General features: G+C 38.5%; 1 protein-coding gene across 3 annotated transcripts in view; it reads right to left on the bottom strand.

Moving 5' to 3' along the window:
* MAP3K15 (mitogen-activated protein kinase kinase kinase 15) overlaps positions 1–27,611 on the bottom strand; it is a 73,115-nt gene that overhangs the window by 979 nt on the left and 44,525 nt on the right. For 2 of the 3 annotated variants that reach the window (XM_048936482.1, XM_048936500.1), the window contains exons 10-28: positions 26,978–27,128; positions 26,454–26,561; positions 25,388–25,437; positions 22,926–23,021; positions 21,178–21,265; positions 17,679–17,812; positions 16,883–17,010; positions 14,993–15,123; positions 14,603–14,708; positions 10,957–11,114; positions 8,316–8,499; positions 6,014–6,191; positions 5,152–5,326; positions 3,826–4,011; positions 3,174–3,279; positions 2,149–2,359; positions 1,179–1,291; positions 913–1,010; positions 724–800 (exon numbers count right to left, since the gene is read on the bottom strand). In XM_048936482.1, the coding sequence (XP_048792439.1) occupies positions 724–800; positions 913–1,010; positions 1,179–1,291; positions 2,149–2,359; positions 3,174–3,279; positions 3,826–4,011; positions 5,152–5,326; positions 6,014–6,191; positions 8,316–8,499; positions 10,957–11,114; positions 14,603–14,708; positions 14,993–15,123; positions 16,883–17,010; positions 17,679–17,812; positions 21,178–21,265; positions 22,926–23,021; positions 25,388–25,437; positions 26,454–26,561; positions 26,978–27,128 (2,478 nt within the window). The remainder of the gene's footprint in view (positions 1–723; positions 801–912; positions 1,011–1,178; positions 1,292–2,148; positions 2,360–3,173; positions 3,280–3,825; positions 4,012–5,151; positions 5,327–6,013; positions 6,192–8,315; positions 8,500–10,956; positions 11,115–14,602; positions 14,709–14,992; positions 15,124–16,882; positions 17,011–17,678; positions 17,813–21,177; positions 21,266–22,925; positions 23,022–25,387; positions 25,438–26,453; positions 26,562–26,977; positions 27,129–27,611) is intronic. The other variant, XM_048936490.1, reaches the window with a different exon arrangement.

Below are 27,611 nucleotides of genomic sequence, written 5' to 3'. Positions count from 1 at the left end.
AGAGAAAAATCATCATCTCCATTATTTGAAAGTGTGCAAGAAGTAAACTCTAAAGTGGCTGGAAAGCTGCCTGATGGAAAGGGACCTTGGTGTACTGATGGGCAGTCGGCTGAATATGAGCCAGCAGTGTGCCCAGGTGACCAAGAAGGCCAATGGCATCATGGCTTGTATCAGGAGTGGTGTGGTGAGCAGCACTAGGGAAGTCATCCTGGCCCTGTACTCGGTGCTGGTGAGGCCTCACCTCTAGCACTGTGTTCAATTTTGGGCACCTGAGTACAGAAGGAACATGGAGGTGCTGGAGCAGGTCCAAAGAAGGGCAACAAGGCTTGTGAAGGGCTTGGAGAATACGCCCTACGAGGAGAGACTGAAGGAACTGGGGCTGTTCAAGCTTACGGCCAAACAATTTCTTCCATATCAGCCAGAGATTAAGAATGACAATGAAACAGGGAGAAAAAATAAGTACATTCCTCGTGCCTGTATGACCATTTGGTGCTGAATGGCAGAGAAACAGTCCTCAGTCATGGTAAATACAAAAAGTTTGAGGGCATGTTATAACTTACTGTATAGTTTATGTTATGTTGTTATAGTGAGGCAGTCAGTGTTCACACGTTAACAGAAGACCAGAGTAAATTAACATGCCTATAAGAATATCATAACATCTACCCCTCCCCCCCTTTCTTATTAATTAAGCTCTCAGCAGTGACCTAAGATGTAGTTCCTTACCGCAGTTGAAGGCATCGCAAATCATCCTTCGTGATGTCATTAAGGACAGTACTCAGTGTATAATCCTCTTCAGCAAACTGAAAGGGAGATTTGTTCTTAAGTAAATAAGTATTCCTCCTTTGAAACCCAACTGCTAACAAGGGCTGACTTTTTTTTTTTTTTTTTTTAAAGGTATGTATATATATTTACCCTTCTAATGGTATCTGGGTCTGCCCCTTGTTGTTTCAGCCAGTTTGTGAGCTCTGGGTCTGCATTCTCTTTTAAAGCTGATGCAGGCCACTGCCAGTCTTTAACAGAAAAAATAATAAGAAGTCATTACACCTCAAAACTAGGAAAAAAAGTGGTGGTTTTGAAACTATTTAAGCTTCAAATACAAGATCCAAATCACGCTTTAACCAAACCCATGAACTTGGACATACATACTGTCAAAGTACTCACTTAGTATCTTCTCATACCTCCGGGTTTAAGTCTTAATTGAAGCAAGTGCAGTTCCTGTGTTTTTTGCTCCAAAGATCGTTGTAAGAGTGTCTGATACTCCTTCTCCTTTTGAACGAGTTTTTCCAAAAGCCTGTTAGCATACAAGAGAGATAAACAGCCACCATACTGAGAATAAATCCAACTGAAAAAAAACCACATTTTTTAACAACTGCCACGGGACTTGACACAAGGGATACTTGATGCTCTAAAGTAACATATCTTTATGACCTAAAAATCTTAAGATTCCTTTTTTGTTGCCTGACTCTCAGCTTGGTGGTAGCACTTTAAGGCCCTCATCTTTACAGCAGAATTTAGTAAATATGTTGTAAATTCTTTTCCTGGTGTTTAGCAGTTTCTCTGGGCACAGTTTCTATCTTTCTTTATAATTTACTGCAAGGCAGTGTAACGCTGTGGTGATTTACTTTGCATCCGTACAGAAGGTGTATCAGCAGCAACGTACAAATATAACTCACATAGTAGGAAAGGGGCTTTGATGAGCTCTGCATACACTCATTAATAAGCCTGCCACATCTCATGAGCTATTCTGGCCATCCCCTGCAGGAGAAAGAAGGAACATTGTCCCTCTGGTATCTACTGCCCCATTTTCATAAAACTTGCAAGAACATCTCTGATGGTGTCACTAGGTGAGGTGACATCTAAGGCAGTAGGAAAGAAACAAACGATGTTACACAGGCATCATTGCTTAACAGTAGAAATCTACCAGGACACACTGCAACACAAAAATTGAATTGACAGAATTGAAAGTTGTACTGAAAGCTGTTGAGTTGTCATAGTGGTGCTGCAGCGCCCTCTGAATCCATTTGTGTTGCTGTCAGGTGTGCTTTGTCACCAGGTAAGTACATGTCAGTGCAAGAAGCATGTCTGAGAGCTTTTTAAAGGCCCTAGAAATAAACACATAGTGTTTGTGTATGGTTGTGTACGGGTTACCTTATAGTCTCTTGTTTTAGTCTGCCCAGTTCCAGGCTAAGCTGCTGCTGAGCCTCGTGTGACACCACGGAACTGAGGGTGCTAACTCCTGATGTGACAGCAGCATCCTCTGTCCCATTTTGTTCAGAGGGCCGGAAACTCTCTTCCACTTCATCGCAATCTTTGTCGCCACCCTCAGTTTCTGATGCTGGCTCAAAGTGAGCACGAAGTTCTGATAAAACAAAACATCGTAAGATTTTATTTGGACTGGTTTATCTCCATGGGGTAGTGCAGTTTGCTCTTTGCTACTGCAGGTGAAGGAGCCTCAGCTCAGGCTGAGGCCTTGTTTCATGATGCACAGAGGACTAGGGAAAGCCTTATTAGCTGGACCATGGATGTTACAACATCAGTGCTAAAAAGGAGTGCCACAGCACATTTGGACTGAAAGGGCTCACTATCAGTAAGTTCAGAACATTCTCATATTGGAAATGGTGTTTGGCACTTCAGAGTTACAAAACTGCTCGGAGTTCCAGATAAGCCTTACCCCTGGACGGGCCACCATCTTTTAACCTCCTCCCTTTTGGTGATGGTGGAGCTTGTTCCCACTACCTACCCATCTATAGACCAAGACTATTTCTCCTCATGTAAATGCACTGCCACTGCATCAGTTCCAGAGCTGAGCAGTCATTTGCCAGAACACATAACCTGATTAGACAAGCAACATTAATCATTTGGATATTATCTAAATGTCTATTCAAATGTATAAAGTCATTTTCTTTCCGACTACAAATGGTCCAGCTTGGACTAAGCTTCATCTTTGGACCAGACTAGTGATGTAGAGCCACTGGTACCCATTGTGTGCTTTGGTACTGCAACTGTGGCATTAATCCTCACAATCGATGCTTCTTTCTGATCCCATACCTTTGATGTAGTAGCACAGGGGATGTGGGTAATGACATGCTGATGGAGTACACAGAAGCCTGTTCTATTTGCTACACAAATGCACAATCAGCTTTTCCTGTTAGTTAACAACTGGATTGTTTTACCTGGAATAAGAATGGTGACCGCTGCTTGGACTGCACGGCGAATTATATTGTCCATTGCAAACATCCAGTGGGGCCTTATTAAATGATTTCTTAACACTTTGTTAACCTGCAGATATATGAGCAAGTAAAAGTAAGTTAAGTTGCACCAAACAATATTTACTTGCATCTTAGGAAACAAAATCTTGTTTTTCAGTAATATGTTGAAGTTTTCAGTGTAAGAATCACCAAAGCCCTCCCAACTTTTGAAAGGCTAAACAACCAATTTGACAGTTTTAGTCTAGAGCTCTCAAACCAGACCGTGACATTCATGTCCCTGTACCATACAATGGGAGGTGAATAGAAAGCAAATGCAGGATGCAGAACAAACTTTAGAGCTTGCTGGTAGCCCATAGGCAGCCCTTCAGCCGTGTTCAGCTTCATGGCCAGGATGGGAGCACCCATGTCTGTGATTCTGTGATTCATGTCACTGAAGCTGAGGCTACAACCCATTAGGGCTTCAGCTCCATGTGCCCCTCTGCAGCTTTTCTGATGGCTGTTCAGCAAGAACAGGAACAGGGGGTGAGGTGAGGAAGAGTGGGAGGCAACAAGCCCTCGCACTGAGAGGTCTGTCCAAGAAGAATTCCTCTCCTTCTGAGCCAGGCAAGGAACTCACCGCATCCTGAAATCCAAAGAGCACCAGATGAATCTGATTGATGGAAGTGCTGTCAAAGTCCAGATCCATTTTCAATTTGGATATGGTAGAAGCCATCACTCTGTGCTCAGGAGAGTGTATGAAGTCCCTTAAAATCCCAATAATTTGCTTGATGTGGGCCATTGAAAGCTGCAGTTCTTCAGAGCTCTGGGGAAAAGATAATGAAAGCCTATCAAGTAAATCCCAATGTCGTATCTAATTAGTAGTATTAGTGTCTAGGTTACAATTTTTTTGTAGTGTCTAGGTTTGCACCTGTATGTTTCACACCCAAGCAGACACCACAGAACTTTTGATTCTGCAAAGTCTTGATCTTCTCCCTTTGTCTATGTTTTTTTTTAATCAGTAATTCCTATTTTCCAAAATTGAATCACACCTGCTGCTATCGTGGCTGTCACAAAGAGAGGTTCAAGATAATATTTACACATTTGTCCAACATACTGTAGAGGGCAGCTTTCCTCCATAAAAGCAGCAGAGTGAGCTGGTAAAAGACCCAAGTGTTTGTAGATGTGTCCCTACAATAACTCTGGACTTCCAAGCAATTGCGTAGACATTATATAATCATGATGTTTATGCACCCACCTATTGTAAGTCAGAAAAAGCTCTACGATTACACAGCAACAGCTCACAAATGTTCATTCTCTGATTTGCAGACCATACCCCCTACAGTTAAAGCCATTTCAGTACATGTAAGAACAGCCACCTGTGTAATTAGAAGGAAAAGGGCAAGTATTACAGAAATAATTGAAAGATGATTAAAGTAATGCTACAGAACAGCTGGGGACTGAGGTAGGACGTGCTTTACTAAATAATCCTTCTTTATCCTGGAAAATATTTAAAACTGTTGTTACTTCTGATTGAGATGTCACATACGCATTTTAGACTCTGTTAAGGCTGTGAACTATTTCATAATTTTGTCCTTAAAAAAAAAAGGAAAGAAAAGAAAATCACCAAAATCACATCTCACCAATCTCTGTCCTCTAACAACCAACAGCTGCCCAAAGAGCAGGAGCCCAGAAGCACACAAAAGGTGATGTCTGGTACCCATTCAGACTACAGCAAAAGTTAAACACAGTTAAAGGTATTCAGAAGGAACAGCTCAACCCCCTGAAGTTCACACGCCATCAAATGCAAGTGTCACTGTGAATCTGGGCTACAGAAATGTAAAGTCCTATCAATTTACCGCTGTTGGCATCTTCATTTATGAGTTTTTAGGAAAGGAGTGATGCTGGCTACTTGACTTGTCATTCTCCTTTTGAAGCAGGAACAGAAGAGCTGAAATGAAATTACCTGTGCAATACAGTCCTGCAAATTTGAAGCAACTTCATTCTGTTCTTCCTTGAGAATTTTATATAGAATTGCCCGGCGTTCACTGTCCTTCCGTAGCAGGAACAGACCACAATCCTTATCCTCACTGGAAGGAGAGAAACTTCTGTCCTCCAGGGCCAGGCCCTCATCAGGCACACTGCATCAGCAACAGGGCCACAAAAAAGAGACTTCAGAATTGCCCACATGGCAGCTCTGTCAGTAGGGAGCAGGGGTAATTGGTAGGTGCAAAAGTGAGTTAAACTATAGCAGGACATTGATCACACTGCTAAACACTGATTGAGAGAGAAGAGGACTCGTATCCTCAGCTGATGAAAACCTCAGTGGTGGCACAACACTGATGTCACTCTACTGAGAAATGACACCATCATCAGCCAACACTGGCTCAGTTTTGGGGAGGAAAGCTTAGAATTTTGGGCTGAGATTGCTGTTTATGTTTTCTGGTCCCATAGTGTAGAACACTCATTTGAAAGCATTGGTTTGTGCTCTCTGATCAGCAAAGCTGTCTGCTACCCTTTTCTCATGTTCTCTTGAGAGTACTTGGAAGGGGGCAGTTCATCTACTGCTGAATCACTCAATGGGAGACCAACATTTATTCACTGGGGAAAAAAGATACATAAATAAACGGAATCTTTAAAGAGAAAGAATAACTGTTCATTAGTTAAATAATGCTTAAATTAACTGGTATCTTGCCTGCAAACTGCCTCACTATTTAACACACCTGCTTAACTAGTCATCACGTGAAATAAATGCCCCCAAATAGAATAAAACATGAATTAAATCCACACAGCCCTCAAAAGTGTCAAATGAAAAGCAACCATTTTACCTCAATAAATGGGCAATGGGATGCCTTGTCTGAATCTCCGAAATGGATCTCTTTGGCCTCTCAAAAAACACATCATGCTGTACATCAGAGTCTGGAGAAACAGAGCCGTGCTCGCTGCTGCTGCTGCCAGCCTGTTCTCCGTGGACTGGCAGTGGGAGGGATGCGTTTCGATTGTAATCTGTGAGCAGACAACACAGAACATGAAGCAGACAGAAGCAGGAAGAGCTTCTTAGTGCTTAAAAGAAGAAAAAGGAATGCCATTTTGGTACTCTTGCATGCAGATGTGCACTCCCCTGTGTTGCTGTTCTCACAAAGGGCTACCAGTGACATACAGCTGTTTGAGGAGCCTGTCTTGAATGCACAGGGCCAATCACCAACACAGCCGGATCCCAGCGGGGAGCACCCCCTGGCCCAGCCCCTCCTGCCTCACTGGGAAATTTCTGTGGCATTGAGGGATGTGGTGGGCATCATGGTGATGGGTTTGTGGTTGGGCTACATGATCTTAGAGGTCTTTTTCAACCTTAATGATTCTGTGACTCCATTTCTCTGTTCCCACTCCAACACCCGCGGCATCATCCTCATCTGCATCTCCCTCTGCCCTCAGTAAGGATTCCCTCTCTAAGGTCCAACCTGAAGGAAGGCTCTTGTCCCATTCCAATTCATCTTGAAAGAAGAAAAAAAGTAACCTACAAAGAGCTTGCTGTAATCCTGATTGCTATTGTGCATCTGTGTGATAGGAAAGCCAAAGAAGTCCTGCCTCTCAGAGTCTGCACATGCACAAAGCTAAAATATCACAAAAGTTATGTTTGTCACTACAGATGGTGAAGGAAAGCAATGAGGTAGAGGGGGAGGAAAGAAGCTGGAAGTTCCTCAGACAGCTCTGATATCCTCCATAGTGCGTGACAGATGTTCAAATGGCTGAGGTTAAACAGTCACAGAGATGAAACAAGGTATGTCAAACTGTGAGAATGAGCTCAAGGCTTCTCAGAAAATTGAAAGTTGCTGTCCCAGGGGTACAAGGCTGAGATCTGATGTGAGCTACTTCTATTATCAGAAAGAAAAGGAAAAAAAAAGACAGATAGGATGGAAAGACGTGGGAAAAGACAGGAAATGGGTACTGAGGGAAAAGGTGAGAAGATGAAATGAACTGTCGCAGCTGCAGGGCCGTGGCCTGCTTCATGCCCACAGCTCCCCATAGAGATGGCTGTTGCAGCCAACACAGCTCTCTCTGGCTCCAGGGCAGCCATGCACACATTCAGTTGCAGCTGCTGCCTTTCCTCCTCTCAAACAGGATGCAGTGTTTGTATCATTTGTCTGCTATGCTCATTGCCATGGCCAACACTGAGCTTGCTTCCTGCTGCTCCCAGTGCTCTCCTGCAGCAGCAGCTCCTTGGGTTATCCTAAAGAGCCCCACCATCAGAGCCCAGCTCTCCGCTAACCCAGTCTGGCTTCAGGGACTGCAGTTCTCTTCTCCCACTGCCTCTCAGGACAGAGACGCCCACTTCCTTTCTGAAAACAGCTCAGCCAGATGTAATAAATTAATTTCTACTTCTCCCTCATGCCCCCTTTAGAATTCCATTCCTCTTCTTTCAAAAGTTCTCTGCCATGGGGGAAAATGATCAAAAAGAGAAGCAATTCAGTTTGCACTGGAAACCTGAGCATGTCTATGTGCAGATACAAGAAGTAAGATCACTGGATTTTCTTATTTTTTAAATGGACAGTTCCTTCAAGCACTGATTTATTTGATAAGTCTATACTTACAGTTGTTTCTCTTATCACTGAGAACGCGGCTGATACACTGGGGAAGAAGGAGGAAGCACGCTAGGTGGATAAATCTTAACAACCCCCTTCAGCAAACAGAGCCAAATTTTCAAGTTCTGTATCAGGTTGGACAACGCTGACCAAATGTCAACAGAAACACCTGACAGACCCATTTCCAGGTGCCAAGGACCAGCTCTATGAAGCCCAGATCTCTGAGCTGTACAAAACTATGAATCTAAAATGCAGAACGGCTTTGGAGTCTTTACAGAACATCATTTTAATTTAAACTTCTTGTAAATTGGTAATTTATTTGTGGGAGAAGGTAGAATTTGGTTGGGAGGTAATTACACAGTACACAAAATAAGCAAGACATCATATTTTGAGGAAATTGTTAAATTTAAACATGTCTAATTACAAATAAGACATACTTTCAGCTGTTGAGTTCCTGCTGATTTCTTGGCACAAGTAAAAGGAAGTGCTTAATGACCACAATCTTTTACATAACCCTTACTAATGATGTTGACCTGCATTTGGCTGATACCTGAAGGCTTGAATGCGATTCTGCTTTTCTTGCCCTTGTTGACTTGTTTCAGGAAAGAATCTCTGAGCAAATCAGACGCTGTAGCACGCTTACAGGGATCAGGTTCAAAACAAAGCAAAATAAAGGCTTTTGCTTCAGCAGACAGCGATTCTGGAATTTCAGGATGAATCTTAAACATCCCAACCTGCAAGTAAAACACAAACACAAATTATTTTAACCAGGTGGCAAGGAGAGCATGGGCCAAAGTTTTCTTAGCTTGAGCCGGCACACTCTCACAGATGATATCTTCGAAGTGGAAAAGCAGCAAGCTAGATGCCAATGCAAAGCAGTGAAGTGACAGTGAGGTTCTGATCCTGTTTTACTGCACTGCAAATGTGGCCTGAATACCCACTGTGCTACGCAGACATCAAGGTAAAGATGTGTCCAAACACCTACCTTCAGACAGTCTCATGATCTGGACATCATCCCAAGGGCTTCAAATGCTGTTTCTCATACTACCACAAATCCCTCCTGGGGCAGTGCACCCTATCTCTCTCAGCAGCTGACATCCTGCAGCACATCAGTGCTCAGGATCAGGAATAACTTCCTCCTCCAACATGACTGCCTCACTGCCTGGGGCCTGCACCTGTTCTGCTCCTACTGCTGCCAAATTTCTTTGCACCAGTGCTCATGACCTTGACTTTCTCACCACTCCCAGCACTCGGGTCAGATGTCTTCCATAGCCTTTCAGTGTCAGGGAACTGAAAAACTGATGGCCAAAGGTTTGCCGAGATGGTCCCCCCAAAATTTAAGTAATGACAAATGCACTACTTCAAGTTGCTCCCTTGCGATTGTTCCATCTAATTCACTGCCCTCTTACTCTTCAATGCTGATCTGGCATTAAACATCTTGACATCAGAGCTGTGTAATGTGTGTCTGTCTTGCAGACTCAGCACCATTATACACAACATGCTCTGGTGACCAAGCAGAAAGACAGTGACACAAGGGATGATGGTAGCCCAGCAGCTAAGCAGGTGCCAGCAGCTTGATAAAATGAATAGTTATTTAAATAATCTCATTATAGAGCTGCATTAACATACTTTGGCACCATTACGCACTTAACAGCAGCAATAAGTCTTCAAAAAAGCTGAAGCTAGAAGTGCTGAGCAGTGGTGCCTGTGTTTGAATGACAGTGCAGAAGATAAAATGCTAATAATGCATTATGCCTTCCAAATCAGTATGCTAAACAAGTTCAAACCTCAGCATTGAGCAAAAATCGAAGGCAACTTTATTTTAGTGTATGCAACTTGCTAACCTCTGCAATTACATCAATGTATTTAATAAATAAATCAACATGTAATCACAATGTATTTATGTTGTCTCCCATTGGGGAGATACAATATCAGAACACCAACCTATTCTGTTGAAGCATTTTTATCTGATTTGTAACCCTGGACAGTTCTTTATAAATACTAATATGGCAATACCATATCACCAATCACTTCTGCTTTAGGCAGAGAGAAGACAGCCAACAGCTCACTGGGCTGTGACCACTCCTCTCAGAATGCCCAACTCATGGTCAGCCCACTCCTTGGAGTGCTCTTGGAGACAGGCTCACCCAGCTGGCTTAACTTGGACAGCATCACAAGCTGATGGCACCATAGTGCAGGGTTATACCCCTCAACACTAAACAAAAGCCAGGACAGTCCATTGTACAGTTGAAACAATATCAAAAACCATAGCCTCCTTTTTCTTTGCCTTTTAGCTGTGGGGCATGGGACAACTCACAGGCCTAGTATGAAGCACGGTGAATTGCAGCCCAGTTCACTACATGTACTGACAATTATTTTTTATTTTGACATGGCTGCAGCAAGAATTACACCAATGCTCACATTGTGACTTTCAACAACATACCAGAAGAAGCCATATAACAGTATTCATTTCAGAGTTTTTCAAGCACATTTATTATCAAAACTTTCTGGAGCATTTTCAAGTGTTTATTCATGTAGGTGTCAAATCACAGAATCATTAAGTTTGGAAAAAACCTCAAGTCCAACCATCAAGCCACCACTATCATACAGATATGCTTTAAAAAAAAAAAAAATGAAGTAGTAGAGACAACAATTCACCAAGGAGGTAGCTTTGATTGAGAGGATTTAGGATGCAGGGGTCCCTCAGTACATACCAGAAGCTCTGGACTCCCTCCTCTACAATACCTTCTTATTATCTTGCAAAGACTGAGCCTTTGAAAGAGAAGGCAAACATCCTCTTGGAGGAAGGCTTAAAAAAAAAAATAAGACTTATAGGAGCACTAAGAAATTAGCTGTCATCATGGAGACTGTGGTTGCCAATAGGGAAATCAAGAGCAGAAGAATACAGAAGGCAGAGAATATTAGTTTTCATATATTTTTACTCATTTCTGAGGTTGCTGCTCTGAGTCATGATCTATTACCAGCACAAAAATAAATTACTGCTCACTAGAGCAGTATAACTTCGAGCAGAAGAGAGTACTTCAGTCAGAATTAAGAACACAGATGGGACTGTGGCTTTGCACAAAATAATCCAAAGTAACAAGAGGTTACTACCAACTGAATTCGTATTTTAAAAATTAAATTAGAATTTGAAAATTCATCAAGTAGATAGTAAAAATCCATGTACTTACTTTAAACATTGCTGCTTGAGGCTCTCCTAGCTCATGAAATGGAGGCTTTCCTGTTGCCATTTCAATCATGGTACAGCCTAGCGACCAGATATCAGCTGGTGCACCATATCCTCGTGGTCCCTTGTCAATGATTTCTGGAGCCATGTACTGCAACGTGCCTGGTCAGGACAAAAGGTTTTGTCAAGTTTTGTGCATATTCTTCATTTTTACTAAATAGAATAAGCACACCACTAAACGATCCAACAAAAATTGACAAATGCAGCCCATACAGCCAAAAGATTTGATTTCCAGTACTGGCAGTGAGAAGTAGACAGAAAGTTATATTTCAGATCTTTCCTATAAACTCTTTCCTCTTTCTTATACAAGACTTTAAACTGCTAAAAATATACTCAACAATCAAAATGCTTCCCTAGAACGTGAAATCACATGAAATATTTTTTGCAGGCACTAAATTGTAAAGATTATGCAGACAGGAGGTCATGAAAAACATGAGTAACAGATATTGTTAATGAGAACGATTTTTCATGTTTACTTGAATAATGAGAACATGGGTGAAGGACAGCACCTGTAACAAAGAAATGAGCAGTTCAAGGAGAGGCCAGAATGCCTCTGCTGATAAAGACAGAAGATCTGAAGATGAGATTCTAAAGGGTAAGATGTCTACTGGTAGTGAGAAGAAAGCTAGAAGAAGCTCATGGGGAAAAAATACAGTTCTAGACCACAAAGTAGAAGAGGAGTGCTGAGAGTGCAAAGCAAAATGGTTTGGTGGGTACAGGTGTTACAAGTAGGGAAGTGAGGGAACCGAGCAAGCAGAAGGGACAAGCATACTTGTTTTTCACAACATATTTTCATCAGTCCTTCACCATTAGCAGACTAAGATTCATTGTAATACACAAACTAAATGATAGATATTTTTAGGATAATAACTATTAGAAATTTTTTCTTTAATAGTTCTTTTCATACTGGCAGTTCTCAAATCTCTATTTCAATGTAGGAGCAATCTGTTTTTCCTTTCAGATTGTTTGTTCCTGGGAACACTTCTCCATTTCAAAGCAGGAGTCCAAATCAAAGCAAGATTTAACAAGATTAAACCATCAAGAATCAGCCAACAAGGACTTAACAGTAGCTTAAAAAGAAATCCAACATCTGCAAGAAACACCTGTAATGGTGATGAGAAGGTGTGAAAATTACACAGGGTAAATAACGTGACATCCCAAATTAAAAAAAAACTCTATGAACAGTGTGTCAAAGCCATTATCCTGCTCAGGTATTTTGTTGCCCTTTTTTTTTTTTTTTGGAAACAGAATAACCTAGCAAGCAGATGAAAGTGGTGTTTGGTTTTGTTTTGTTTTTGTTTTGTTCTAAACAAAGAATAAAGTCCTGTAAAAATAATGGAATTGTAACAGTACCACCAAGGAATAACCAAAAAGAAGTATTGGTTCTGCACACTATAGTGACTGGGAATTTCAAAAAGTTAGGTTATACAAGTGGTTTGGTAAATGTAAGTTGATAAAGAATTTTCTTTTTCATCTGAAGTTTTACATAAAGGCAATTGAGACTGCAATCAAGATAAAATTATTGCACTGTGACTACAAAAATCAAGGAGCTCATCATACATTGTAACTCAATGAAGTCTTCTTGATGTGTTTGAAATTTCTGACAACCAGAGTTACCAAAAAGATGAAAAGAAAAACCTACTAAAACTTCTCAAGTTAGAACATCGACAAAATAAGACCCTGCAGTTGGCTGTTAACAGATAAAACTGGATGCCCCTGAAGTTTGCTTGCAGACAGTCTGAGTGTAATAACTAGCTATAAAACTGAGAAAAAAATACAGTACAAAAATGAAACAATGATGGTCAACCTGGAATCACTGGTCTCCAATCATATGCTGTCAGACAACTGACAAGAGGGCTTTACAAGAAGTCAGTCCACGTCAGCAAAGGAGATCTATAAACATTCTCTGTGTTTCAACCACTACAGTACCTTTTCCCACACAGATTTCTACCAGGTCTTTTACAGTATCTTTAAATCATTTTTCTGATTAAGAATGTAACGAACCTACACTGTGGTAAAGCTATGAAAAATAAAACAGAGGATATCTGGTGAAGATAAAGGCATTGGATATTAGTACATTCATTAAACTATTGTGGAACTACAGTTCAAGCCACAGCTTTGCCCTCAGGCTGAGAGTCTTGAATGGATGGATATAATGTTTAAGCCACTGGAAGCCTGACCCTTGAATCACCTGATTGTATTGCATAACGCCTAAAATCTGCAGTTTATGTACTGAGTTAAGAAGCAAAACAAATAGCAAGAGAATTGTTAAGCCCTTCCAGGCAATCGCTCCCTTCCTACTGATTTTAAATCCAAACTGAGAACTTAAGTAAAACATTTCTAGTCATGGTAAATTATACCTCTAAGGCACGAGCAGGACAGCAAACACACAAGAGAACAAAGAAGAGGAGCACAAGGAAAAATTTACCTTTTTTATTACTGTATGGGGACATTTCTTCAGATACTATTTCTCCATTAAACCATCTCTAATAACAACTCATCGAACAACAATGACAAGGACAGATGCTGATGGCAAAAACTGAAAATACTCTTTTCTGGATATCTGTATGCATTTGAAGGGCATTCATCCAGCTACTTAAGGAAGATAACTCATTAAAATTTATTTGTTGAACACTTTAAAAAACACAGTGAGACTCATTAAAGGAATGCTTCAGAAGGCAGGATGCAACCAGCTCTGTTCAGACATACCTTCATTTACAAGCTTATCTGCTGCAACCAAAGAGATTTTTTCTTGCAGTGCTTCATTATAAGCATTCAAATGTTGCACTTATGATTCCAAGTTGTACAAAAAAACACATATTTTATTCTCTTAAAAAGATTCCTAATATAACTGGATTCTAATTAAAATCATAAACAATTTGCAGAAAACAGATTCATTTCAAATGCCTACACCTGCTGGGATGCTGATCTCAGGAGTCAAACAACAAATGCTCTGTTCAGATTTGGTTGATAATTTGAGGTCAAATTTCCAATTCACAACCTCTCCTAACAACTTACTCTAAATTTTTTTTTTTTTTTTTTTTTTTTTTTAAACTTATCACTTCAGAATCTTCATGATTTTGTGGTCACTGCCTCCTTTCTAAGAGAGGAGGAAATGTAAAGTCATCACCAGGTCACGGGAAACCTTTAAACATAGGTTATGTCTTCCGTGTTCCACATGACTGATGACTATGGACCCTTTTCCATACTTAAACTGCAGGCCAATGTGAGACTTGCGATCTGTGCTGTCAGTCTATGCACATGGTCAAGCAACAAAGGAAAACATACCTATTTTTTCCATTGATAAAATAATTGAGTAATTATGCCACCATATTGCCATTTTACAGTCTGAAGTTTCAGCTGTTGTTCATTAAATGTTTTCCCCAAATGCTGCAAGTTTTTACTACTTTGTGCTAGAAAGGAACTTATAAGAGTTTTACAGAGAATAAAAGAAACCTAATCCTGTTTTCCCCATCAATCTAAAGAGCCTCTTGGCTCCACATCTAAACCTATCATGGGTCTAGCCCTAGATGACAATGAAAAATCTATATTAACAATACCCTTAAAAATGTCTATTCTTTTGGTCTTACCCGTAAACGTTTCAGTGCACGGATTGATTCCTGCCAGCCGTTTGGAAGTACCAAAATCAGATATCTTTACCACGCCACTATAGGTGTTCACCAACACGTTATCCCCCTGTAGTTTTGATGAGAGAAGACATGGGATGGAAAGGAGAACACAGGTAAGTGCAGATGCTAAATCCCAGCCTCAATACAAGTTGTATTATACAAATTTGTGGTTATCTTTGTAATATACATTTCTACAAACGAATTTTCCAGAAGCATCAAGGGATTGTTGTATTCCTTCCCTTATTTTTAAGCTTCCATGAAATTCTATTAAAAATTCAGGTTAGAGTAAAACTAACTGAAGCAAATAAAATGAAAAGCAAATGACACAAGAACACTAGAGGAAAAATTTACCTTTATATCTCTGTGTACAATCTGGTTCTCATGGAGATACTTAAGGCCTTCCAGAATCTGCTTGGTGTAAAATTTAATTGTGGGTTCTTTCATTGGCCCCCACTTAGACCTCAGAAGAGCCGAGAGGCTGCCTATGTGATTTAAGAAGAAAGCACATCAAGATAACAAAATCCCAAGATTAATATTAAATATTTAAGGCCAGATTAATCTTTTGCACAATATCCTAACACAGGAGAAATGCAGCACTTATAATCAAACCAAATTATTCCTAGTTCAGTCAAAGCAACTCATTTCTCACTGCTCCTGACAGGTCATTTCTTTTTTGCCAGCTTTGCTTCCATCTCCACAACAGGAACAAATGTTGTAATAGGGCTATATGTATCTCCCTCACTACAGTCTAACAAGTTAAGATAAGGACTAGCAACATTTAGCCCTTCATGACATAAAGACCACAACAGATGACACTGTATTATGTAATATACTATACTTTGTAAACCAGATGCACAAGCAAATAAGCTGATTTACTTCAGACACAAAAGGAAAAAGAAAAAAAAACAGGAAACAAAAAACTATTTCCTTGCAAATGTGGGATGTAGTCCTGGAAATTCCAAAGGAAAAGATGGAAAAATCTTAAAGAAATGAACTAATGGATGTTCAGAGAAAGAGGTTAGTCATCTACAATTTCCCTGCCTTCAATATGTCTAATCTTTTTTTTAAATTATACAAATTCTCTAATCACAAGCCAAAATAAAGACAGTCTTTTTCTGTTCATAATAAACAAGGTGCAGTCATTCTGTTTAATGCCAGACAAATTCAGTTAAAGGGATTTGTAGCCTACATCAACAGCCTTCTAAAACAAAGTTTGGTCAAAGAATCTTGCATAATCTGAACAGCTGGTCTCTTTTTAACACTAGTTGCAGAGTTAAAAAATAACAGAATTGGTTCAATAACACCCTGGCATTAGCAACTAATCATAGCACACTCCACTGTGCAAATGCGAATAGGGGAAAAAAAGGCAGGTAAGCAGCAGCAGCTGATGCTTTCAACAAGTGTACGAAAACAAGTGGAAGTGTTGATTTAAATTCATTATATCAGCACGTCACACATATCACTGTCTCAGCTAAAAACAGAACAACAGAAAAAAGTAAAAATTAAGGCTCTTTGATCAGAAGGTCACCAGAATTCAAAATAAAAATCTTCCCAATCTTTAATGCCCCAGATACATTTATTTAATCTGTGAACTTTTGTGTCTGGATCTTCCATAGAAAGCCTGATTTTTCTTCTTTCTGTTTTAGTTTTGCAAGTTACAAAACTGACAACGCTCATCCTGACTTCTATTGCCATATACAAAAGGGAGATGGGAGTATAACCTAGAGTAGGAGAAGAGAGAGACTTAAATATGGAAAAGGTTAGAGGAACAAAACTGTAATTTATGAGCAATAGAAGCAGACCCATTCTGTCTTCGATTCCTCAAGGAAAAGCACTGTTTGAAAGCAGCAGGTTTTTCATATTCAGTTTGCTCAAACTGTATTAGCACTCAACAGAAGCTATCTTAAAAGCTCCAGTTATTTAGCTGCTCAGGCTAAAAGGAGATCAGAGCTCTATCTCTACTGATTTATAACGTGTGAGGACTCGACACCAAATACTACATAGTTTTTCCCTGATTTTCTCTACATTTATAATTATTACAGGAAGGAAAGAGCAGATTGGGAGCTGTATACTTCAAATCATTCTTCACAAGCAAAGAATGCCACTGGTAATGAATGTCTCAACAGAAAAGCCAAATACGGTGCACAAACACATTAAGTGCACATCCATTGGCTTTCACTAAGTTCAGGGTCCCAACTGCTTTTAGTTTCTTTGAGAGATTAAGCTCAGAATATTACAAACCTCCTGGCACCTGCTCCATAAAAATCTTAATGTATCCATCCTCTGAAATGGATCCAAGATATTGGACAACATTCCGATGCTTTAAATATTTATGCAGTGCTATCTCTTCATGAAGAGGTTGAGAATATCTATTAAAAACAAACACACAAAAAACCAAGGAGTAGCACACGATGGGGGAAAAGGCTTTAGGCTATGTTTAAATGATATTTTGCAAACAGAATGGATTATAGTGATATTGATCCAACTCTCAGTAAACATCTTGCCTGTGACCTTCAAAATGGAAAGTGACTGGCTGCCTGCTGAGAAAAAGCAGAGGTAGATTTCAGAAGAGCTGAGGAGGAGAAACATGCCCTCTGATAACGTATTTACACATTTATGCATCTGCTTTGTTCTGCGTAGTACCTTCACTTTGAAAACTCTTTTTATCCTTTCTCTCCTCCTTCAAAGGAATACAGATGAGGTACAACTGCAACTTTAAAAGCAAATTACTTTTTCTAGGATTTAAGACAGATACATTGTCAAATGGCATTGTTTTTATAAAGTTTATACATACACACACATATATGCATACACACATACACATAAATACATAGGCATATAAATTCCCAAATAATTAAAAGTCCTCATTCTCCAAAGGCTGCTGAGGAATACTAGGAGAAGACAATAATTGAATGCGAGTATACTGGGACATTATAAGCCAATCAGATAGAAATACTTGCTGAGAAGAGTCACGTTTTCTTCAAACAACTGCAGTTCTGTCAGTAATGCATACATACAACAATAAGCTTGCTCTTACCTGCTGTCTCTCTCAGGTATTTCTTTGATGGCTATTCGCACCTGGTTGCTAAGGTCTCTTCCAGCATATACTATCCCATAAGTACCTTTTCCTAGAACTACTCTGTCACCCTTCTCATCGTAATCATATTCGTACTGCAAACAAATAAGACAAACAAAGCAATACATGAATTGTGATTAATAGCATTTGAAATTACAGAGAGGTTTAACAGCAGTTCTGCACCACTGTACCAAATTAGCACAGTGCAGAGTAACTACTGCAGAGCAGATGGTATCTACCCACCAGCCTCATGCACTACGCAACTTTCAAAATGTCCACATTATTTGCTTTACAAAACATCTTCCCTAACCAACTTACAAATGCATTCATACAAAAAAGGAGGAATGATAAATTAAGCTCAGTGAAACAGTGCTATCAAAAGACAGTTCAGATAGCATGATTGAGATTTGCTGACAGAGCCTTCGTATTGTAAATATATGGTCCATACTTATGAAACTGAAGATTTCAGAAGTAAAATTGGCAGTCTCATTATATCAGTTCAGATAAACAATTTTCTAATACCTTATTTGAGCTTAGCCACAGCAAAGTTCACTTCTGACACTCCTCATCATTAGTTCAGCCTCCACAAGGATTATTAAGTATATATAAAATAGCTGTATTCACTGTTACTGAAACACGGTGGGGCATACTACCACCTATGTAAAACACTGCTGGTTCAAATTTCACCAAAGCTATGCTAATTTACACTACTTTGTGGCCTTGTCCCTTGTGGTGGTTTAATGAGAGAACTCCTACAGAAAGGCCAGTGGAAAAATCTATTGATGAGTGACACTTAATCAAAAAACACCTCAGATACTAAATTAACCCAAGTTAACTGGGTTAAACAGAGCACTGTTGACTCCAATTTCAAATGAAGTTGATAAAGGGTACTAAAAAAGCATTTTTGCAAGTACATAAGAAAGGAACTGGTAAATTTTATAGCTCCAAATATAATCAGGATTTGCACAGACCTCTCTATGTGTCTTCTCAAATCCACACAGATTTCCTATATAGGAAAACTGCATAATGTCCTCCGCTGCTTCATGTGAGTTCCTTTTTCTTTTTTTTAAAGCCACAACTACTGGTGTTTCTATTCATAACTACTACTTCTGCTACATCTATTACCTTATACAGAATATAGACTTGAGATCTATTACCTTGAAATGAAGGAAGTACCCTTTTTACTGTGCAGGTGACATAGCACTGGCACAAGCAGCCCAGAGGCTGTGCAGCCTCCTCGTTGGAGATCTCCAAAAGCCACCTGGCCATGGGCCTGGCACCTGCTCTGAGTGTGCTGCTGGGGTAGGGGATGCACCTGATGAACACAGAGGTGTGTGCCAGCATCAGACATCCTGTGAAGTGTCTTCTGACTTTTCTTTGTAGTTCTGGTATTGCACTATCCATGTGTTGTGGAAACTCCCTCTCTCGTCTCAGAAAAGATGAGATGTTTCCTGTCACTATATAGAAGGTGCTGAAGAAAAATTGTCTGTAATTTATCTTAACAGCATATTCTTTTCAGTGGAGCTAAACTTGAGTTAGCTTGGCTCAAGCAGAATTTCATTTTCCATGTTTCAGCACTTTACAATTACAACATAATCTTGTTAAATGATAGGCACAACTGACCCAAAATGCCATATGTAAAACTTGTCAAGTTCTTCACTAGTAACGCATCCAGCTTTCACAGCTATCATATGACATCAAACTGAAAGAATACAGCAGTCACATTTAAGATTGACAAGATTAAGATTGATCCCATCTGCAACTGTCTAGTCTGAAGGCAGCTCAATAATCACTGCATTTCTCCAGTCTGCGTGCCATGAAACATGAGAATTGATGAGATTTATAGTTCACTACTAGTTGGTAGACGTTCTAAGAGACCATATATGTTTAATGCTACTTTCCAACGGGCACAAAGAAAGACTGAATGAATCACTGCTCATTGCTGAAGATATGAATATGTGATCCTCTGCATGTGCAATTCAGCCATGATGTAGGAGTACACAAGTGCTTACAGCTGACCTTCTATACAAATGTGGATTAGGGATGTCTGACATCCAATATAGCCCATGTGGAGCGCAGTAGGAACTTCAAAAATGATAGGAACTTCTTCAATATCAATATCCAGAAACAAATACTCTAAGGAAGAAAGAACTGCCAAACACACTCTCCTTTCAAGTCTGTCAGTTGCAGATATCTAAACTGTAGCTGCTTTCAAGCAACACTGCAATTCAAAATATACATAATCTCAGAATAACATTATCACAGGAATTCTAACTCAAATGCCTATTTTTTCCCCAAAATTACACCAAGGTTATTTTTCCCCTTTCCCACGTACTAATATTTGCTTTATTGATTGTAAGTATTTCTGATTTCTCTGTGCTTGTCAAGCAGATATAAAGGTGCTTTTTCCAAGTGGTCCCATTATCTTTCCTTAGTATCACAAATTCTTTTTAAATTTCCTCATCTAGGATAGTAAGTACAAGGTGACGATTCTGAAGACATCAGGATATAAACTCGTACAATGATGTAGCTTAAAAATCTAACAGTAATTTGGTCATTTCTTCATACTTAATTGACTGATGCAGGATTGTTTCCCATCACGCATTCTCAAAGTCTTTTACCAATTCCTTTTTCAAAAGACTTAAACTATGGTCAACTCACTTCCTACAAGGGATTATTACACATCTGAATAGACTGGGACGTTTTGAGATTTTCCTGCCATGAGCTAAGTTCATAAATATGCAATGTAATAGCTGCAGCTATAGATTATACACTTTCTTTGCCAAAGCAGACGCTGATTCTATAATAAATGCCAAGACTACATATGCATGTATTAAGCTGGGCTTAACAGGCATTCTTATCACATCCTTTTCACTTGAGGAAAAAAAAAAAAATCTGTCATCAATACATGCAAACTTTAGTGCAAAAATTCTTCCTCCCCACAGTATGAAATTACTTGCAACAGTACAGTAAAGGTTCATCTATTCTTTCTGTCCTGTTCTGACGCCTCAGTTACTACAAAGGCTCACTGTTGTTGCCTTTAATTTTAAGTATAATGGAATTGGTAGAATGGGACAGAAGCAGAAAGACATCCAAATCAAACAGACCACAATTGGGTTTTCACACTCATCAGTTACATCAACCTTATCTTTTCTTTATCCTCTTGAGCCACCTGGTATCAAATGATTCTTATCTGTAGATTGTTTGCAGTGTAAATATAAAATCAGCAATGTAATTCTTTAGGGATTTATACAGTTTACAGTACTAGCAGGATCATTTCATTTAAAAATAGTTTTTTTTTCAAATGAACGTAGCTCTGGTCACAAATAAGAGTTGAAATTTCATATATAATTAAGTAATTAAAATCTTTATTTATTGTCTTTCCAGTGTACTGATAGGAAAGTGCAAGGAAAATGGAGAAAATCATTCAGAGTTCTTTGATCTTTTAACACTGACATACCTCCAATGTTTCTCCATCTATTTCTCCTTCTAGTTCCAAAGTACTGCCAACTGCATCAGACAAAATTTCTTTCACCAACCCACAGAATCTAAGAGAGCAATAAATAGCAGAAGATCAAAGAAAAATAGCCTTTCAGCAAGAGATTAGATACATTCTTCCCAGGATGGGCTTTGCTTCCAAGCAAACAAAAGGAATAGCACATTCAGACACAGGTTTCTTTCATTATTTACTTGCTTATCCCTATTTGAAGGAGGAATAACATAAATACACTTTGAAAATACTAACAATTTATAAAATTATTTTATTTGTTCCTGTGAAACTCAATACTTGTCTGTAATTGTATGTTGAAACGTTGGTAGATCCAACACAAATATTTTTGCTGCATAGTTTGATATGAGGTGCTTACTAAGTCCTTATATTTACCAGTGTAATTAGAGAAAAGGTTAAGATATTCAAAAATTATGTATTGATATTCAGAGGTTCAGTCCTGTGGCACAAATTTGTAACATTATGTTTGGTGGTTCTCTTGGTGTGCAGTGATAAGAATTCTATTATTTTCAGTTTAAGTTAAATGTTCCCACAGATTTTGGTTGCAAACGTCATTCCTCACTATTTCTGAAAATCCAAAGTTGTCACTTCTAATTGGGCATCCAGAAAGACAACAAAATAGAAAAAGTAACATTCTTGAAAAAAAAAGGATTTCAACTGATTTCATCTAGTCCTCTGAGATGGAGAACATTAAGCACAAGACCAAGCTTTCCTGTAGGCTTCTGTGTGAGCCACATTTTTTTTTCCTCCTCAAAATTCCATAATAAATGGTTACAATTTATTAAAAATGATTATAAAATGTTTACAACATATCTTTCATTGACTATCAGGGACTTTCTTCTGGAACAGACTCTGGTTGTGCATTAAAAAAAAAAAAACATTTTTAAAGAAAAGCTATCTATCTTTATTACATAAACTGCAATGCCAAATTAATGTTTCACAGGTAACCATTTTGATGCTTCCTTTCTTCTAAGCTTTGCACTCCACAGAGCTAATAATTTTCTTCAGCATGAGTTTACTCTATGTAACACATAAATTAATAATTACTGCAAGAAAATATGCAGTTCATCCTGAAATAGTGTATATTAACAAATTACTCCTACTTCATTCAGAAGACCTATATGTCAGTATCTGTCCCCAGAAATAATCTGGTCTATATTTAGGTCTGAAACTTAGTCAGTAGGTTTACTGTTAAGAGACAACATAATTGTTATCACAAAATATCTGAATACAATTGTCCTTGCTCATTGCAGGGGAGTTGGACTAGATGGCCTTTAAGAGTCCCTTCTCAAACCATTCTACAATTCTACGGCAAACCATATCGAGTATCTGTGACACAATCCATGTCAGAATTTTCAGTGCATCCAGTTGCTCTTACGTAAATTAAACTGTACAGGTATGTAAGGGAATCTAAATCATTATTTTACCATGCATGACAAAGAAAGAGACAGAAAAAATAATAGCTATACATTAGAATAAGCTACTTAAACTGACCAGAATCAGTCAACATGTGTGATGAGACTTTGCTCTCATCTCGTTAAATACCACAGAATTTAGCTCATTGCTTTTCAATCAAGTAAAAAGAAGTGAAGAAGGTAAGAGAAAAAATTCTCAGGCAGAATTGTTAGCTTTCAATTTTTACTAAATTAATTACATTTGGGACATATTTTGCATGTAATATCCACAGAAAACAAACTTACCTACTGCACTGGTTTTCTGTAGAAAAGTAGATTTGAAAATCATCAGAGTTATCATGTACGTAAAGAAAACAACATCGTTCATCAAACTTGGAAATACTGTAATAAGAAACATTGAGAAAAGATTATTTTGGACATCACCATTAGAAGAAGCAGAAAAAAGTGGAGGCAATTTTAAATTGAATTGAAATCTCTAACAAATATGTTCTTCTTAGAAGCTATAGGCAATTATATTAATCTTTACTACATCTAGAAGCTTTGAGTTTATTTATATCCTTGAGACTAAAAACCTACCCCCAGTTTGATGAATGTCTAAGCTACTGCTTATTTTGGTAAGATGCTGACTTCTATCAAGTGCTTTAAGGTTTGTTGCTCTTCTTCCCTTCCATCTTCACGTAGTTCTATCAGATTTCAGGGTATTTCTTGATACCACTATAGAAGTGAATTGCTTTGACAACAATCTAGATATCGTGAAAGTCTTTCTTTTAAGCTTGACCAGTATTTCATATTTTTATGCTTCCATTACACTCACAATAAAACTGAGCAGGGAGATACAGTGAGCAGATCCTTCACCAGTATATATTTTTATGGCTTTAATATTAATAAACAAGTTTTAGAATGACCAATATTTACTCCAAACTGCAGCTATAATTCTGAAAAAGTGATCATTTATTGCATATTGTGTTTTTCCAGTGTTACAAATAGCTCATCTAAATGCATTGAAGCTAGAAGTGAAGAGGCCATTAAACACAATTGAAATATGAAAGTAAACCCAGGAATGAACCTCTTATCATTCCAAACACTTCAGTAGCAATCTGCATAAGTGCTGATCTGTAATTGTTAAGGAACAGACATTATTTTTATGCATTAAATGAATAAAACGCATTTTAGTTTTTGTCTGGTTGCTCTAGTCAAAATCTTTCAGATCATACTTGGCCTCCGCTGAGCCCGTTAGTTAAATTACATGTCAGTAGATTATAGTAACGGTGCAGAACATTATAAAACCAACTTTCTGTAGCATCATTTAGGGTTGCAGTGACAGATGTTCCAAAATATTAAAATTCTGCCATTAGATTTTTTCAGAAATATCTGAAAATATGTTTTGCCATTCTATACCTTGGCTCTGATACAACAACTCCCAGTCTAGCAAAACAGGCAAATGTATACCTGGCACAAGAACTAAATGGCAAAGCAAGATGATCATTCCCGAAGCAAATGTGAAACAGACAATAGAGTAACTAAACACTGTATTTCAAACTGTGTTATACTTGTGGCATAAAAGCCATTTCAAAAGTATTACAATTTGAAGCTGTCATATACCTAGAAAACATTCAGTTCTTCTAAATATAAATGGTCTGTTCCCTTGAGCTTTGCAATCCCCAGCGTGATTAAGAATCATAGCAAATGAATATCTTGTCTCCATTTAATCAGAAGTTATCTTTCTCAGTCATGGCTGATTTGTGTGATGTGTTGACCAGAGGTGATTAATGTGTTTTAGAAATTGTTTGCTTAGTTATGCTCAGTCAGTGGTAATGATAATTTCACATCCACTTATACTGCATTGGAGTAACAGGAAAAAAAAAAAACACATCACATTGGATTCATTAAAACCAAAAATTGCTCTTGGAAACAAATTCCAAAGATACGAGAGGATCCAAGTCCATACTTACAATTACAGGCTTTCATAGCAATTACAATTCACCTTATTCAGAATTCTGTTTCTATTTCACTGAGCTTATTTACTTAGAAAAATAATCATTCAAGTTCATAGATGACAAAACTGGGACATAACACTCAAAGGCATATAGTGATAACTGTGGTCCTGGAAACCTCTGCATTGAGAACTGCAGAACACCTTAGGAAAGTAAAGTTTGACAAGCACTTAAGTTTATGCATTTGTCTAAGTGGTCCCAGGAAAGAGCCACTTACATCTCTAAAAAGGCCCAATCTACCAGTGCAGTAACTCACAAACTGGGGTAAAAAGGAAAGACTCATCTGATGTTGCCTGCACTTATGTTTGCTCCGGTTCTAAATTACAGTCTGAAAAACACAGGCAGAGAGCAAGAATGCCATAGACACCACCAGGATGTAAACGTAGGCTTCATTTTGCCTTCTCTCCTGGCTACCCATCGCTTGCCTTTCTAGCAGCAAAATATCCCAACTTTGAAAATACACAGAAGTTTACACAAGTTTAGAAAAGCATCTACACAATTGATAACAGGATAATCTACAAGAGAATACATAAACAAATCTTAGATGTGTATTTCTGTGTGAAATATACAGCTCTGCCCATGCATGGAAAGGAAAATTTTTCCCTTTCAGTGTTTCAAGAAAAGTTGGACAGAAGCAGCTTTTATGAGAGGCAATGCACTGGAGAGATTTAAGGCAGAATCCAGACTTCCCACTCAAGGGAAATATGAAGCATGCATTAAAAAAAAAAACAACACTTTTTCAGACATACCAACCTTATTCCCCTTATGGAAGAAGCTGCAAAGTTCCATTCATGAATCTGTTTCTGTGAAAAACAGAAGTATATCAGATTAATATAGACACTGTTTAACCTTACTATCAGAAATAAACCTACAGTATGGCAAGCAAAATGAAGTTTTTCTAAAATCTCTCTTCTGTTACTTCCTCCTTCCTTCCTTCCCCCCCCCCCCCCCCCATCCTCCAACTTTCCTTTTAGAATTGTTGCTGTTTTACTCCCTTGAGGAAAAACAAATGCAAACATTGCAGGATGGAAGAAAAGGGAATATTTCCTCAAATAAAATTGAATTGTAAAAAAATTACAATTTACCAAACACTATATTTTGGCCTAAATGATCAATTTTTCATATAAAACAAAGAAAACTATGCCCTAGTTTTAGCCAGACTAGAAGGGGAAAGAAAACTTCATGTTTCTTCCTAAAGAAGTATTGGGCCAACAAGGCTAGCTCAGGGAGCACAGTGGAGACAAAACAAAAGGGCAACCTGTGCATTGGAACATAGACCCCCTTCCTTCAGTAGCTGAGTGGCATTTCACATCACTAAATATGCACCAAGAATTTGTTCCGTAAATGAGTGGTGCGTCAGGCACATTCACTCCAAGCAGTGAAGTAGCACACATACTGGAAAAAAACTTCACAGATCCAGGTGACTACGTAGTCTTGCTCTAACATACATCTTTCCCATACTTCACCTCTCTACAGTTTTAGCCTCCACCTACACCATCCCAACAGGAAACTTTGGTCCAACACATCCCAGTGAAATTAAAGTTATTTCTTTCTCAAAAGATTATACTGTCTATATGCCTTCACTAATCTCTTGAACTTTATCCATCCATATTTCTTTTCTAATCTCCAGTACTTTATCTAATAGTTTTCATTGTAAAAAGCCAACCTTTGCATCTTCACAAGACAGGCGTCAAGACTTGTGCTTTGCATAAATGTAGTAAACTTTAAATGATTGCAAAGCACTCCAAATCTACATGTGAAAAAGTGAATGTAAGCATGATTATCAGAATACATGAGATGCATCTGCTGACAGTTTTACCATTTCAGTGGGAGAGACATGCCACAAGGAAAGAGATCTCTCATCTTCTTCACTGTTGATAGAAACATACGCAGGCTGGTAGACTTTAGTTGGTTCTATCACCAAAACCTAAGAGAGAGAATATTTTTTTTTAATAAAACAGCAAGTAGCGCATGACAACATCTTCAGTAAACCCTAATGCTCTGGAATAGGCAATAGGCAACCACAAAGTAAGGCCAAGAAGTTTCCAGGGGAGAAAGAAGGGCAAGACAAGGCAGGAAGATGCTGCATTCCTGTGGCCAACCAAATGATACGATAATGGTTTCTGTTACGAGACTTAGAAGCATTTCTTTACAACGATTTTAGGGCAGTGGGTCAAATGTTTTTTAAAAAGTATAGGTTTGCAGAATACAGGGGTTTGGTTCATGCAATAAAATAACAGGCACTTAAACATGCAAGTATTGTGCTTAGAAGTCTTCTAATTCTGGTGATAGCTAATCCAGAAACATAAGAAAAACAAAACTTGTTTGGACATAACATCTTACTGGAAATCTCAGTCCATTAGTTGTTTCTTTCGTTGCCTCAAAAATTATATCTAGCCAGAAAGTCAATCTTTCTTGTTTAGGAGAATGTTCTATGGCGAATTTCTTGAAACGCTGAATTAACATCAGATTCTGAACTAATGATTTCAAGTACCTACAATATATAGAATTAGTGAGTTAACAGAGAGAAAACAGAATTTAACCAGATCCTAAAAGCTCTTAACTGACTTAGACATCCAAAAAAGTAACTGCAAATATAATGTGAAGCAAAATCAAATTTACATTAAAAGCAACCATGATTGATATGATCAATTTTTGTGCATTTTTGAAAGAATAGCTTACTTAGTGTAAACCTTAAGTCACAAACTCACTTGGACATTCATAAACATCTTATTGCAAAAGCGTGTAGTCACACATATAGTTAAGTGACAGTTGGAAAGGATATTATGAGGTAGAAAATGGCAGTTGGACAGAGCAGCAGCTATCTAAACTCTGAAAAGAACTGTTTCATAGGAAATGTCACTGTTTTCTAAGTTCTTATAAACCTTTCTGCAATTAGACTTACAGTCAACAATAATGGTAAGTTACTTCCTTACCATTTCCTTTCCTCGCCCTTTCTTTCCCAGAATGAAAGAAC

The sequence above is a fragment of the Lagopus muta genome, chromosome 1 (genome assembly GCF_023343835.1).
Source record: "Lagopus muta isolate bLagMut1 chromosome 1, bLagMut1 primary, whole genome shotgun sequence".
Classification (NCBI taxonomy): Eukaryota; Metazoa; Chordata; class Aves; order Galliformes; family Phasianidae; genus Lagopus; species Lagopus muta.
The sequence above is the reverse complement of the archived record's forward strand: the minus strand, read 5'-3'. Positions and strand labels throughout refer to the sequence as shown.